This window comes from Beta vulgaris, chromosome 1 (genome assembly GCF_026745355.1).
Source record: "Beta vulgaris subsp. vulgaris cultivar EL10 chromosome 1, EL10.2, whole genome shotgun sequence".
Lineage (NCBI taxonomy): Eukaryota > Viridiplantae > Streptophyta > Magnoliopsida > Caryophyllales > Amaranthaceae > Beta > Beta vulgaris.
The window spans coordinates 21,439,935-21,457,202 of NC_079202.1; the positions used below are offsets into that span (position 1 = coordinate 21,439,935).

At 39.2% G+C, this 17,268-nt stretch overlaps 1 protein-coding gene across 1 annotated transcript; it reads right to left on the reverse strand.

Moving 5' to 3' along the window:
* Positions 1–3,273: 3,273 nt before the first annotated feature.
* Positions 3,274–4,435, reverse strand: LOC104905724 (protein FAR1-RELATED SEQUENCE 5-like). The gene is made up of 2 exons (XM_048636810.1): positions 4,053–4,435; positions 3,274–3,667 (listed from the first exon to the last, which is right to left on the reverse strand). The coding sequence occupies exons 1-2, from the start codon at positions 4,433–4,435 to the stop codon at positions 3,274–3,276; spliced, it is 777 nt and encodes a 258-aa protein (XP_048492767.1).
* Positions 4,436–17,268: the final 12,833 nt, after the last annotated feature.

The window sequence follows — 17,268 nt, forward strand, 5'->3', positions numbered from 1 at the left end:
TTTTTCCACTTTTGTAGAGGGATAGTGTTAGGGAGGATTTATTAGAATCAAAACTACTATGTGCTGATATTAGTATTTACTTATTTCAACTTTTACTAGCATTATTTTTTATATATGTGCTGATCACATGTGCTATTTCGCTGCAATGTTTCCCTAATAGTAATTTATATAACCCTAATAAAATACTAACTACGTAACAAGTAATGCCATAACTATAATTAGAATTCTTATGACTAGTTAAATACCCTGTAACTCTAAGTAGTAATGCATATAACTCTAATAAATACTCTATAACTATAATTAGAACTAATAGAATAATTACTAACTTAATAAACTCTTATACTATCAAACTTCTATAACTCTAATTAGTAATTGCTATAACTCTAATCAAATACTTCTATAACTCTAATTAGCACTGTAACAAATCATAATTAGTAATTCTATAACTCTAATAAAATACTCTATAACTCTAATTAGTAATTGCTATAACTCTAATCAAATACTTTATAACTCTAATCAAATACTTCTATAACTCTAATTAGTATTGTTATAACTCTAATCAAATACTTCTATAACTCTAATCAAATACTTTTATAACTCTAATTAATAATTGCTATAACTCTAATCAAATACTTCTATAACTCTAATCAAATACTTCTATAACTCTAATTAGTAATTGCTATAACTCTAATCAAACTTCTATAACTCTAATCAAATACTTTATAACTCTAATTAGTAATTGCTATAACTCTAATCAAATACTTCTATAACTCTAACAAATAGTTCTATAACTCTAATTAGTAATTGCTATAACTCTAATCAAATACTTCTATAACTCTAATCAAATACTTCTATAACTCTAATTAAATACTTCTATAACTCTAATTAGTAATTGCTATAACTCTAATCAAATACTTCTATAACTCTAATCAAATACTTCTATAACTCTAATTAGTAATTGCTATAACTCTAATCAAATACTTCTATAACTCTAATCAAATACTTCTATAACTCTAATTAAGTAATTCTATAACTCTAATCAAATACTTCAATAACTCTAAGCAAATACTTCTATAACTCTAATCAAATACTTTTATAACTCTAATTAGTAATTGCTATAACTTTAATCAAATACTTCTATAACTCTAATTAGCACTGTTGATAAGTAATAGAAGTATTTATAAGTCATAATTAGTAATTCATATAACTCTAATAAAATACTCTTATAACTCTAATTAGTAATTGCTATAACTGTAATCAAATACTTCTATAACTCTAATTAGCACTGTTAATAAGTAATGTCATAATTAGTAATTCATATAACTCTAATAAAATACTCTTAAAACTCTAATTAAATACTCTTATAATTCTAATCAAGCTTGGAGTTCTTCATGCAACAACAACAACAACAATAACAACAATAAAAGAGAAGGGTAAGAATTATTTTACTTTCATATTTATAAGGTTTGCAACATCATATTTCCTTTTTATTCTAATTATAATAACAATAATACATTAATATGTAAAAGAAACACCAACTATCTATATTAGCTATTAGTTCTTCACCACTTTCAGCTGTCTTAGCCATAATACACACCGCCAGCTTGTTTAACTGCATCACCTTGGCAACTCGAGCAGTATCTCATTTGTCACATGCATATCACCATTATTCCTACTGCTTTTGATGAATCAAGCTCACCTGCAATTTTAAGACAAACAAACAGAAAGAATAATTAAAATGTTTCAGCCAGTTCAAAAAAAAAAACTTTTACAAGGAACGCTAGTTCAATAGCAATCCTTGAGCAATCTAATACCTTTCTAAATCATACACATCAAGACTACATAAATTTTCGGTACAAAAGACTCTAGAATCATAAACATTACATTGGCGTAAGATTTGAAAAAATAAAATTCACTAGTTTCCATTATAAAAACTTTTGAAGAAAGACTAAATGGATTTAAATACCTTGAGAAAACCCAAATATTGATAGGATTCATGCCAAAAAAAACCCAACTCCTAAAAGTAAAAAGTACATGACTTCTGTGTTGTATAAATAAAAATTGATAAAAGAGTAAAGCCTAGACCAAAAAATACAGAAAAGCCATCGATATCAAATAGGTGATTACTAATAACTAGAGTGAAGAAAAAAAAAATTGGTGAAAAACTTCTTAATACTATTGCACTCATCAGATGTGGGGTGTTCCTGTTGATGAATCAAATTACCTTAAGTTTGTTGATTTCGATAAGGACAATTCCTTGCATCATGATTGACCATTTTATTGCATAGTCGATACCTTCTTAGTGGTTTTTGTTGCTTCTCAATAGTCTTTTCTTTCACAGATTTGAGCCTCTTCCTACCCTTGTTGTTGGCTTTCTCAGGAACTTTTATAATTACCTCTTTTGGAGCACTACATCCTATCAATTCTTGAATGACTTGGTGTTTTGTCATTGACGTATTATCCTCACCCGATTTAATGGATTTCTTGAAGCCTCTTAGATTTTCAATTAGAGCATCAATATCTTCATCCCTTTCTTCAACGAGACCAATGGTTGTATATATTTCAGTCCACAATTCACCTAATTTTATTTGCTTCATTTCTACCTTTCCACAATCTTTAGGAAAATTTTCATCAAACTCATGAATATGACTTTTGTGTGCTTCCTTCGTCCATCGAGTGAGGATATATTTATCGGGCAACTTATTCAAATGTTTGGCCTTGTAAACCCAAAGAATATGCCTACATACCAATCCAACTCTCTCGAATAGTCAACATGAACATATGGCATCGAAATTCATTGGATCTAAAGTGACCTCATAATTCTTCTTCTTTCTATCTCCAGTGATAGTGATGTATTCCATTCCATCCCTAATTTCTGACCTTGCATGACCACATGTGAAACATGCTGCACTCACTTCTTCTTGAAATAGGTAAAAGATTACATGGGTGTATACTTTAGAGACGCTTGCTTCCATCGGCCAAGGGGTCATAAGTTGAGGGTAGGAAGTGTCATTATCTTTGTTCAAACTGCTTTGAGCATGTCTTTATTATTGTACAGCCGTTTGGAAACGCAACCAGAACTCAACCAATGTAGCACATGGACTATTGAAATTACCAAAAAAACTATTATGGCTCTCTGATCTTTGTGTTGTGCGGATTAAGCCAGCCATTGTGTTTCTCTTTGAAATATGCTGGGATCCAAGACTCCTTTATGTTGAATATGTCATTAAGCCACTTATTGTGCTGTAGATTGAATTCTTGTATTACTTCATTTCACTTATCAACAAACTCTTGTGGCTCTAATTCTTTATCCCAAACACAAGCATTTATATTCTTGAGGAAATCTTTTTCTTTATTGCGTTCAGCTATCCCCACCATGTCATTAGGTTCTGACTCTTCTAACCCTTCTGTATCAGTTGAGTTTGTAATCTGTATGTCTTTCTCTTTCCCCACCTTGTCAGTAAGTTTACCCATAATATGCCACATGCAGAATTTTTGTTGTGCATCATTGAATACTTTTGGGAAAGCTTTCTTCATTGCAGGATCCTGGTCAGTGATAATAAAGTTTGGTTCCTTATTGCCCATAGCTTGTTTGAATTTTTCAAAAACCCACACAAAAGAATTGTCATTCTCTCTTGATGTCAAAGCAGCACCAAAAATCACAGACCTATGAAAAGGAAAGGAAAAATCTTAAAATATACGACGGAGATACATAAAAGATGACTAGACTGAGAAATTATAGTTTCATAAGTATATGATTAGATTATATGCATTACTAATTAGAGTTACAAGAGTATTTGATTAGATTATATGAAAACTAATTATAGTTACATGAGTATATGATTAGAGTTATATGCATTACTAATTAGAGTTACAGGTGTATTTGATTAGAGTTATATGAATTACTAATTAGAGTTACAAGAGTATTTGATTAGAGTTACATGAATAACTAATTAGAGTTGCAGGAGTATTTTACTAGTCATAAGAGTTATATGAATAACTAATTAGAGTTGCAGGAGTATTTTACTAGTCATAAGAGTTATATGAATTACCTTTTATGATGGTCAATCCCTGTAAATGGGCAGAATACCAAGTTGTACATGTTTGTTCCATACGTAGCATCAAACGAGACAACATCTCCAAAAGCAAAGTAATTTCTCCTACACAAAGCATCGGCCCAAAACACTCTATGCAAACCTTCTTTCGCATTAGCTACATAGTCAAAGAAAAATCCACTATTCATCTCCTTTTGTCTACTTAAGGTGCTTATAAACATATCAGCATCATGTTCTCCAATGTATGCTCTAACATCCCGTGCAAAGTTTTTGAAGTCGCCAACAGTTGCTCCAACATTTCCATAACCACCAACCTTCTTCTTATACATTTGGTACGTCTTTGTTGCTCCAATATTGAGTTTAGAGTTATCAATTATCATTTTCGTTTGATACATCGTCAAATTTCTTTTCAACTTTTAGAATTGTCCTTCTTCAGGACTTAGTAGCTTGTGGTTATGTCCTTCATGAAAAGACCAAACTCGATATTTGGATATCTCATGAAGTCGGAAAACAATCTTGGCTTTGCAACCAACCCGTGTAAGTTTTCTCCTCCTCTTTTGAGTTGGGGAATAAATTGGCTCAACCGACTCAATATTAGTTGTGTGATTTGCTGCAGCCACTGCCTTCACTCCTTGCTTGTTACACAAAATGTATTTGAATACAATAGTGCCATCCTTTGCTCGAGTCTCGGTAGACATTCTAGTATCAAATCCACATGCTACAGCATATATATTATAAAAGTCTATTGCATCTTTAAGACTGTCGAAAATCTGCCCAACTTTAGGAATTAATTCTGCTGGAACAACTCGAGTGAACTCATGTTCTTCGCATGGGGTGATGTTCGTACTTTGCTTAGGTGGTGTAGACAGATTTAATGAGGCAATGTTTATGCTTTGCATAGAGTTACTAGTTCCTGCCTCTGCATATTAAATAGGTATAAACTGTAAGTCAACGATTTAGAATTCAAAGTATTGCACACATAAAGTCCTATAACTCTAATCAAGAGTGTCTATAACTGTAATAATTATTTCATATAACTCTAACTACTCACTAACTGTAAAGAAGTCTTGCTATGTAATTAGTAATGCCATAACTATGATTGGAACTCTTATCATTAGTTAAATACTCATGTAACTCTAATTAGTAATTCATATAACTCTAATCAAATATTCCTATAACTCTAATTAGAACGTACATAACAAGAAATGCAATAACTATAATTACATCTCTTATTACATGTCAAATAATCATATAACTCTAATTAGTAATTCCTGTAACTCTTATCAAATAAACCTATAACTCTAATTCAGACGTACATACCAAAATAATGCTATACCTATAATTATTACTCTTATGACTACTCAAAGTACCGCTATAACTCTAATTAGTAATTCGTATAACTCTTATTAAATACTACTACAACTCTAATTAGAAGGTGAACATTAGTTTGCAAAATATGAATTTCCTATAACTCTAATCAAGAGTGTTTATAACTGTAATAATTTTATCATATAACTCTAACAAGAAATGCTATAACTATAATTACATCTCTTATGACATGTCAAATACTCTTATAACTCTAATTAGTAATTCCTATAACTCTTATCAAATAAACCTATAACTCTAAATTAGACGTACATACCAAATAATGCTATACCTATAATTATTACCCTTATGACTACTCAAAATACCCCTATAACTCTAATTAGTAATTCGTATAACTCTTATCAAATACTACTACAACTCTAATTAGAAGGTGAACATTAGTTTGCAAAATATGAAATTCTTATAACTCTAATTAGTAATTCCTATAACTCTTATCAAATAAACCTATAACTCTAAATAAGACGTACATACCAAATAATGCTATAACTATAATTATAACTCTTGTGACTACTCAAAGTACCCCTATAACTCTAATTAGTAATTCGTATAACTCTTATCAAATACTACTACAACTCTAATTAGAAGGTGAACATTAGTTTGCAAAATATGAAATATATGAACAGACCTTACTTCCTTTTTTTTCCCTTTTCCTATGCAAAAATATCACACAAACATCCTCAAAATTCATATTAGAAGGTAAACCAAATTTGATTCACTGTTTACATCACACTAATTACATAAACCTTACAACAAACAAGTGAATTGTCCTTTTCAACTTACTACTAAACTGTAGTCAAAGAAAAATCCAAAACACTTTATGCAAAGCTTACTACTAAACTGTAGCCTTTGTATCAAAATTTGTATCAAAAATTACCAAAGCTTACTATTAAACTGTAGCCTATCTATCAAAATTTCCGTTCTCGACATATTTCAACATGATGAAGAAAGCAATATTTCAATATGACGCCAAAGCTTTACCCAAGCTTCACGAGAAGGAAAAAAAAAAATCCAACGTATGCCTGAAATTTTTGATACAAATTTGATTAAATTTTCGCAACTTCAAATTTTCAGATTTGTTCTCCTTATAACTGTTAACAAATTTCAAAAAGAAAAGCATACAAATTTATGAAAATAAACTAACCTTCATACGATGGGGTAATGGATTCCATGAAATTTCTTGATGGGAGAACAAAGGAGCAGTACCACGTTTTTTTTAAGGAAGCAGTACAACGTTTTTGGAAGAAGGAGGAGAGAGGAGAGAGAAAGTTAGGTTTTGCATGGAAAAGATGAAAAAAAAGATAGTTTAAAGTTAACATTAGTTTTCAAATCTTGGCCGTTGATAGGATCTAATCTAAGGGTTGTTATTCTTTCTCATTTCTCACCTAATTTCCTTTCTCACATGATCCTACCTCTATATATATATATATATATATATATACATATATATATATATTATATATATATATAATATATATATATATACATATATATACATATATACATACATATATATACATATATATATGTACATATATATGTATATATATATGTACATATATATGTATATATATATGTACATATATATGTATATATATATATACATATATATGTATATATGTACATATATGTACATATATGTACATATATGTACATACATATATATGTATATATGTACATATATGTATATATGTACATATATGTATATATGTACATATATATATATATATATACATATATATTATACATATATATATATATATACATATATGTACATATATACATATATACATATAATATATAATACTATATAATATATAATATACATATATATATATATATATATATACATATATATATATTATATAATATATATATATATATATATATATATATATATATATGTATATAGCGGAATTTCATGAAACAATTTCCTAACATATATCATAGGATCGCAAACATAATCAAAACATGAATCAATCAATAGGTATTAAATATCAAATCTTTGTAGCATGATTTCCCTGTTGTATGCAAGCTTAAAAGATCCAAAAGCCCCAAGTGTTGCTCCTGTGATCAGTCCATGAGCACCAGTTGAACGCCAACATTTGCTAGAACGGAAGAGTATAAATTCTCTTTCTGTTGATGGTTTAGGCGCCGGTTTAGAGGGAATAGATTTAGGGTTTCAAATTCTCTCTCTAGTGAAAAGAAACTGAATAATGAATTGGTCACCTAAACCCTAATATAGGATAAAATATAAGAGTAGAGTTATACGCTAGTTAGGAGAATTAATTCTCCTCCTATTCCCCTTTGCACCGGCCCAATCCTAATCCTTAATGGATTTGGATTACTTTGTCCAACTTGTGCTACAATGTGTGACCTCATAGAATTAATCTATTTTAGTCATAGGTTCAATCAATATTGTCCTATTAATCATATTTATTCTCTAGTATGAAAAGATGATTACTAAAATAATTAACTTTATTATCTTCATAATATTATTCCTATTAATATTTAGTAATTGCCGGAAGGTCTATGGATATATTCCTTAATAAGTTGCATTCAACACCTTACTATGCTCAAACAAATGGTCAAGCTGAGGCTACCAATAACATCATAGGAAAAGTTAATAGATAATAATCGAAGAAAATGGGATGAACTGTTGTTATATGCCTTATGGGCCTACATGACCACTAAAAAGGAAGCGACATGAGTTACTCCTTTTAACTTAGTTTATGGACACGCTCCAGTTATCTCTGCTGAAGTGAACGTAAGGTCATCTAGGGTAGCCCAACAAATGGGATTATGGATGCTCTATTCACAAGCAATCAATATTGAAATTATGGATGCTCTAGAAGCTAAGGAAGAAGCTAAATGAGAATTCCGAAAGAAAGATTGTTAGGGCCTACAACAAAAAAGTAGTGACTAAAGAGTTCCAGGATAATGATAAGGTTTGTAAAATGTTTTTACCAAAAGCAGCTTATAAATCCTCAATTAGGGAAATGGTCACCTAAGTAGCAAGGTCCGTTTATCATTCATAATATATATAAAATGTCTGCAAACGCATACCTATTAAAAGTTATAGATAAACAAATATCATCCATCTTTATAGGAATAACATGATCCCGTCTTTCAATAAAACATGCAGAATTGTTTCAAACAGCTAGGGATTATTAAAATTACAGCATTAATAATAATGTTATAGCTTAGACATTCTAACATTGTCTAATAGTTAAACTAAGGTTTTTAATGGCATGCCAAGCATTGCAGAGTTTCTCCTTTTGGAGGATCAAGCTTTATTGTACAACCATGTCTTTTAACATCTCTTGCCTCAAATTGGCAAGCTTGGTTCGCCCTTCGTGGATCTTATTCTTTCAATATCAATCGAGCTCTGAACTGAAGACTCTAGCTCATTGATAATATTGATTTCCTCTCTATTGATCTCAGTCAAGCGATTTTGTAGAGAATGCCTTTCCTCATAAAGATACTTCAGCTTCTGATCAAAAGAACTCAAAGAATCTTGGATCTGTTTACTAAAGTTTGTGAATGACTTGGCTTGAGTTTCCAAACAAGCTTCATCTTCTCCAACCTTTTGAGCTGAGAAATTGAACTCTTGATTCAGCATTACATTGCTGAAGAAGAATGGTTTCTTAAATATAATCAAGGCAAGGTATCCAATACTCAAAGCCTTGAGAAATCAGGGATTCCAAAATATGTTTGAGTGTTTGTGCAGAAGTGTAATCATATAAGGATTGTCTGTTAGGGTCAAGCATAAGTCCTATATCTTGTTTTTCTTATTTTATATGCTCAAAACACTCATCATTGGAGGAATAATCAGTGCTAGCAGATCAGGTGATTCCTTTTAATGATGGATGTTTGCAAATTAGCCTCTTTCCCTTCATCAAACTCTTTCAAGACACATGCTTCTTGAATGCTTCCCTCTACATCATATGGCTAGCTACAAAGCCCAAATGAGTGTTCAAACCAGTTGCGAAGCCACGTGGTATCGTTTTGTGTCCCAGCACTCTTAAAGTTCTTACCCTCAATCGGTTCCAAGAGCTTTCCGCAAGAATCATCATGGACTTCTCACTATTGGAAGACTTGTTCATCCATTAGTTTGTGGCTGGGAAGAGGCAAAGGAAGACCAACCTTCACTTCATGGGAGTGAAGTAAGAGAAAGACGAAACCTTGGCCGACTACATCAAGAGGTTCGATGAAGAATCGCTAAAGGTCACCGACCTGCACGATGCGGTAGCCTTTGATGCCCTAATGTCCGGACTTCAGCCTGGTCGGCTCAGATGGTCCTTGGCCGAAAACTAAGTTAAAACCTTCTCGGAGGCCACGACTAAGGCTCAAAGGTTCATCCAGGCAGCAGATATTTGTCGCCACTCGGACGACGAAGGCGATAAGAGGAAAGATGGTGGAAATCACAAGGATCAGCCAAAACACCAAAAAACGGGGGGTCGATCGGATCGGTTCACCGACCATGGCAATGATCCTCGATACAGCAAAAATCGACGCGAGATATACCTTGACATCAAGTATAAAGCCTGGCTTCTCAAACCGGCACCCATCAGAACATCCTCTTCTCAGAGGGAAAAAAGCCAATGGTGTGAGTACCACAAAGAATGTGGACACACCACTAAGGATTGTCGAGAGCTCAAAAAGTCCTTAGATGGCCTGGCGGACCAAGGCAAGTTGAATCGCTACTTACAGCATACTAGCGAGGAGAATGGCAAGCGAAAAGTAGGCCAGTCGATTAGCGGGGACACCAAAGGATTCATCTGTGTCATCGTCGGCGGCTTTGCCTTGGGAGGCCTAACCGGCCGACCCCGCAAAGCCCGCCTCCAAAGTCTCGAGCACCAAGTGTTTGACGTCCAACTCCCCCGATCCAATTGTCCTGTTATGACTTTCGGCGAATCAAGTCGAACATTCCATACCCCCCAAGAAGATTCGTTGGTCATCGAGCTCAAGGTGGCCAACACAATAGTGAAGAGGGTGTTAGTTGATAGCGGGTCACCCGCTGATATCATTACACTCGAGTGCCTCAAAAAATTGAAGTACAGTGAGCGGGACGTCGTACCCCTGAATCAGCCGCTCATAGGCTTCGGGGGTAACTCAGTGCACCCGGTGGGATCAATAAAATTACCCACTTGGATGGGCGAAAAAGGCAAGAGGAGAAGCCTATCGATCGACTTCCTGGTGGTGGACATCCCTCTGTCATACAATATAATAATGGGGAGACACACTCTGAATAGGACCAAGGCCGCCATATCTACCTAATAGCTCCTCATGCAGTTCGAAATTGACAACGACATAGTAGGAAAGATACAAGGGGACTGGCACACAGCAAAGGAGTGCTATGTAAATAGTCTCAAAAATAACAACGTCCAAAAGGGCTCGAAAAAAAGAAAGCAAGAAGAAGGTCAGCCCTCAAGCAGCCTCGGGGTATACATCACCGAGAAACCTAAACAGTATGAGCGCCCTCAACCAGTCGAGGAAGATGAAGAGGTAATGATCGGCACAAAACCCAGCCGGACGGTGAGGGTGGGCAAGACAATGGATCCTCAAACAAGAAAAGAAATTATCCAGGTGCTCACGGAGTACCATGATGTTTTTGCGTACGAGAACACGTAAATGCCTGGGCTCGACCCAAAAGTCACGTGCCATGAGCTGAAAATTAAAGAGGCGTTCAGGCCGATCAAGCAGAAGCTGAGGCACCAGGGGCCCGATGGAAACGACGCGGCGGCCGCTGAGATCAAGAAATTACTTGAAGCATGGTTCATTCAGGATTGCCAATACTCGAAGTGGTTGGCCAATGTGGTGCTGGTAAAAGTATCAAGCGGGGCATGACAAATGTGTGGACTAAACAGACCTAAATAAAGCCTGCCCAAAAGACAACTATCCATTGTCGAAGATCGACAAGCTGGTTGACTCCACGGCAGGCCATGCCTCAGCTTCATGGACGCGAACGGCGGCTACCATCAAATACCCATGGCCGAGCAAGATAGGGTTCACACGACTTTCATCAGCCCCCAAGGGGTCTATTGTTACAAAATGATGCCATTCGACCTCAAAAACGTCGGGGCTACATATCAACGAACGGTCAACAAGATACTTAGTGGCCAACTGGGTCGGAACATTAAAGTATACATCGATGATATGATAGTCAAAAGTAAAGCCAAGTCGGATCATCCATTAGACTTGAGGGAAACCCTAGACACATTGAGGAAGTTCAGCTTGATGCTAAACCCCAAAAAGTGTGTCTTCGGGGTCAAAGGGGGAAAATGTCTCGATTCCTAGTTGACGAAAGAGGAATCGAGGCCAATCCTGACAAAATCAAAGCAATATTAGAAACCAAGTCCCCTCGTAACGTTTGAGAGGTACAGCACCTAAGCGGCTGCTTAGCTAAACTCGGACGCTTCCTCTCTCGGCCGGCGGACAAAAGCTTATCTTTTTTCAAAGCTTTGAAGAGAAAGGATTTCACTTAGGACGACGAGGCCGAGCAAGCCTTTACCTCCCTCAAAAATCATCTATCAACCTTACCAAAACTCATCTCCCCATTATTCATATATCTAGCTGTCTCGGACTATGCTCTCAGTGCGGTCCTAGTAGATGAGCGAGAAGGAAAGCAACATCCGATTTACTTCATCAGCCACGCTTACAAGGGGTAGAAGCCAAATACAGCGATGTTGAAAAATGGCCTTCACTCTCGTGATGGGAATTCGGACGATCAATCCTTACTTCCAGGCGCACCCGATCAAGGTCCTAATCGGACAGCCGCTCCGGAAGGTCATTGAAAGTAGGAACCATTCCAGCCGGATGACTGATTGGGCAGACTAGTTGGCCGATTTCGAGCTGCAATTCGAACCCATAAGAGCAATCAAAACCCATGCTCTAGCTGACTTTATCACTGAATGTGCAACTCGACCCCCAGTCGGCCCAAAAGAAGAATAGGAGCTGCATGTCGACGACTCCTCCACTAAAACTGGATGCAAATCCAGGCCAGTTATCAAGCCCTCGGTAGGAGAGAAAATAGAGTACGCTGTTAAATTCGAATTTGTGGGGTTCAACAACGAGGCCGAATATGAAGCTTTCATCTTGGGGCTCCAGTTATGCATCTTAGCCGGGGCGTCGTCTATCATTGCGAAATCCGACTCACGGCTCATCGTGGCTAAAGAAGACAACATGAGAATGTATTTGGCCAAAACCCAGGATGTCATCGACAAACTCTCAATGTTCCGGATCATCCATATACCTCGGTCGGAGAACCAGCAGGCCGACAACTTGGCTCGGATGGCTAGTTCCGTCGAGGGGTCAGCCCCCAGTACCATAACATGGGAAGTCCTCAAGGAGCCAAGCATAAATGCCAAAGAACATCTTGTCCTGAACCAAACTTGTGTGACGGGCTCTTACCCGATGATCCCAAAGAGGCCGAGCAGATCAAGCATAAGTCGGGTTGGTTCCTATGGCACGAAGACCAGCTCTACAAAAAATCATTCACTCATCCCCTCCTTAAGTGTGTGACCCCCGAAGAAGGCAATTACGTCCTAAGGGAAATACACCAAGGCGCTTGCGGAAGTCACCAGGGGGGAGAACAATAGCCAGGAAGGCATTGAGGGCCGAATACTATTGGCCCACACTAAAGTCAGACGCCCAAGACCTGGTACGGAGATGCCCCTCCTGCCAGATCCACTCGGAAATCCCAAGGGCCCCGGCCACTCCTCTCACTACCATCCAAGTAGTGCTCCCTTGCGACAAGGGGGCATGGACCTGCTCGGGCCCTTTCCCCCAACGTCAGGCCAGATAAAATTCCTGATCGTGGCCATTGAATATTTCACTAAGTGGACAGAGGCCGAGCCATTAGCCTCCATAACAGATAAACAAGTACAAGCGTTCATATGGAGGAACATCATTACTAGGTTGGGAATTCCATGAGCCCTAGTTTCAGACAATGGTCAGCAACTCAACAGCAATCCGACACGAGAATACTGAGCCCGATTCGGCATATAGACAAAGTTCTCGGCCGTCTCCCGACCACAAACTAACGGGCAGACCTAGTCGGCCAACAAAATCGTCTTAAAGGGGATCCAGAAGTCCCTTGACGTAGCTAAGGGAGCATGGGTAGATGACATGTCTGGGGTCCTTTGGTTGGCTAGAACAACGGTAAAAGAGGCAACGGGGAATTCTCCATTCGGCTTAGTATACGGTAGCGATGTTGTGCTACCGGTAGAAGTGGGTATTCCCTCCCCTCGAATGACTTTCTATGAATTTGATAAGAACGAGGAGGAGAAGTTTGTCAACTTGGACTTACTACCTGAAACCCGAGGCAACGCATTGTTACAAGCCCTTCGGTACAAACAAAGGGTCACCCGGCACTTTAACCGGTGAGTGAAACCCAGGCCGATCCGCCTGGGCGACTAGGTCGTCCGAAAGGTGGAGGCCACGGGGTTATCACACCTTAATGGAAAGTTAGGGGCAAATTCGGATGGCCCTTACATGGTGACTGAAGTTCTCAAGCCAGACACATTCCGACTAGGGTCGCCCAAAGGAGTACCGTTGGCTCGACCGTGGAACTTGGACAATATTAAGAAATTCTATGTATAAAGTGTTTCGGCAACCCGAGAGGTCTCCTTGACCTTATCATCACCATATTTTGCCCCATCCACGACAGGGTCTTCGGCGTCCTCGGTGCCTCCACCCTCCTCGTCGTACTCTTCAGCGTCCTCCTCGGTTATCCGCGCACGGCTCTCGGCAGCTTCCTCATCATAAAGCTCTTGGTACCGAGACCAGACGGTGTTCAAGTCCACCGTCAGACAAGAGTCAGTTAGAGCAACGTTAAGTCGAGCTAGTGCCTCGTCCTCACCAAGTTTGTGAGACGTTTGGCCAACCTCGGCACAGAACTCGTCGCAGGCCGCGGAGGTTTGCCACTCGGCGTACGACTGTTCCTCCGACCAAGAAGCCTTTGCCTTCGCTTCTTTCAGTTGCGCTTCGCTGGTGTTCAGCCTAAAGTGGACCCTGTCCAGGTCGTCCTGGATTTTAAGCACCTTTGCCTTAGCCTCAGTCTTTTCAGGCTCGGCGTCCATCTTGGTCGTGGTCAAATCGACCTTCTCTTTATCCCAGGTATTATGCTCGTCCCCCCAAGCCTTCTCGCCAACCTTAATCTTCTTGTTGGCCTCCTCCAAGCGAGCCTCAGCCAGTCGCTTTCCCTCTTTTGCATCCCACAAAGTGTCGAATTGTTTTTTCTCCTTCTCCCTTAGCTCCTGGCCTTCCTTGGAAAGCACGAGGAGATTCTCCGCCACATTAGTCATTCGGATGGAGAATTGTTGAAAACCAAGAGTAAGCAGCGAAAATAGGGGCGAAGTAATGAAGGACAAAACTTACGTCCAGCCACGAGCGATAAAGCTCGTTCGTTTTGTTCTTCCCGTTGACCTCATTGATGTAATCCCTGTAGACCTGGGTGCAAATGATGTCCATCGCCTCATTGACCCTTTTCTTCTTGTCCGCCTTGGACATCTGAGTGAAAGCCACAACGGTCTCAGCCACTGTCTTGTCCGTTTGCGACGGGTCCGGCGAAACTGGCGTGTAGCCCGGACTGCCAACCGGGACGAAGTCCGAGGCATGTAGGGAGATGTGAGTGTCACCGGCCCCGGACCCCACTCGAGGGTTGTTCACTTCCACAGATACATTAGTTTTGGCCTTTTTGGCCACAGCCTCCTTCTCGGCCCTCGCCTTAGCCAGCACCTTCTTGGTCAGAGCGACCTTGTCGTCGGCTCGTTCCTTTCGCTTCTTGGGCTTAGGGTTAGAAGGATCTTGTAACGGCTCGGAAGTTTAGCAAAAATCCGAAAATCCACGAACTGATAAAAGGGCTCACACAAGAAATACCTTAGAAGGCGCCGGCTTCTGCAAAGTTTTATCCTTCATTTCGGCTCTGATCCGAGCCGCTTTCAAAGATGCAGCGGTCAGTCGTTCTGCCATTTATAGGTCGTTTTCTTTGAAATAAGCAAGGGAAGCCTCTACAAAACAACCAAAAGTTAGGAAAACAAAGTAAAGCAGAGAAAGAGCAAGTAAACCGGACACCCACTACCGAATTACCCTTGGGAAAGGCCGGACAAGAAGTTTTCGTTTTTGAAAAGCTTGCAGCTCGGAACCCAATTGCCGGCAACGAAAACCTCTCCGACATCGACGATCCTGGCCTCCAACTGCATGAAGCAAGCAGCCACGTCTTCGTCGTCATTCAGCTCGGACAGTTTAATGTTTAGCCCGTGGTTCAGCTCAGACGTAGAAGGCACAATCGGGACGCCCCATTCTCCCTCGATGTAGACAAAGGCGAAACCCCTTCGGAATCCCTTTTGAGAAGAAGTGAGATCAGGCACGGATCGGTAGCCCCTTTTAGCTTGGAAACACCACCAGCCCATACCATGCTTCCCGAACATCATCTCCACCAATTTGTACATATGGCGCCATAAGGGTCACGGTCGGCTTAACCCCGATGATCTCGCATATTATTTGGACGGCCGAAATCCCTCCCCAGGAGTTAGGGGATATCTAGCCCAAGTAGAGGTTGTAGGTGTTCATAAGGTCCTTCACGAACTGGGTCAGAGGGAATATGAGGCCCATTTCCATAGCTTTATAATAAAAGGCCTTGTAGCCCGGGGGAGGAGCCAAAATTGTGTGGCTTGCATCGGGTCAGACCAAGAGGTAGGGGTCCTTTACATGGAATCTCGCAGCTTGGCCCCGAGGGTCTCCTTTGATCGCCTTTATCAAAGAGGGTAGAGGGAGCTTCGCGCCTGGACCACCCTTCGGATCGATCTAAAGATACTCCAATCGGCCTGATGTAGACGCTTTACCTTCTTCTCCCGGCATAGTAATCATAACTACACCATCAGACAGATATCGGTCTAAGTAACTCCTCGAAGAAAGATAGGCCAGGGACACCTCCCAAGGAAGGGGGATGGCACCATCGGCCTCGTCCTCCTCAGCCGGCAAAGGAGTACTCGGGAAGGAAAGCACATCGGGCACGACCGAGGGATCCAGGTAACTTATTAAAGTTGACACCAACACCATTCTCATTCCCCTCACCTCCTCGGCTAAATTGTAGGGAGGCAAAGAGGGGGGTTTCACTGACTCGGACGAGCTCCCCATTATTTATCAACAAAGGGGTCGGCCGATTTTATTAAAAGGAAAGGAAAATGACTTAAATGAAAATCAAAAGAAAAGCGTACCTGGTCGGACGAAGACTGGACTCGGACTTAGAGAGAGTAGGAAACTCGAAAGAAGAGAGAGAGAATTGCAAATTTTTGAGAGATAATTTCTGAAAAGAAATGACCATAAAAATCTCTCTCCTCCTCATATTTATAGGGAAAAGCAGCGAACGCCTCATCCCGCGTTCGATAATGGAACGGAGCCCTGCATCTCAAGTCCATTGTTGGGCCTCCTCTTTCCGGGCAAATACGCCTATTGACTCAAGAGTTATGGGTCATGGAAGGAGAAACGTCAGGAAAGCTCATCCGTTCTCTAGAAGACGAAACGCCGCAACGATCTACTGTAACCCAAGGATCTTCGAGTGCCATGTGGCATTCAAGGAATAAGCGGAATAATGACAAGTGAACAGCTCAGCATCAAGTTGACCAGCTCAATCTAAACGCCTAAAGCACCTATTCGGACAAGCTTGGGGCTCATTATCCCCTCATCCGAGTAGCGTCCAACTAACTCGGCCCAAGGAGGCCTTCCCCTCCTTGGCCGAGCCACTTTCCTAGCCAAAAAAGGCTATGCGAAAGAAAGCACCTACTCAGACAAGCTTGGGGCCCATTAACCCCTCATCCGATTAGCG

What these genes read in the sequence shown, in the direction of transcription:
- LOC104905724 (XM_048636810.1), bottom strand. Translation starts at nt 4,435, where the DNA reads ATGATAATTGATAACTCTAAACTCAATATTGGAGCAACAAAGACGTAC. An exon ending in GGGATTGACCATCATAAAAG is followed by an intron (nt 3,668 to 4,052) that starts GTAATTCATATA and finishes TCCTTTTCATAG; the next exon opens with GTCTGTGATTTTTGGTGCTG.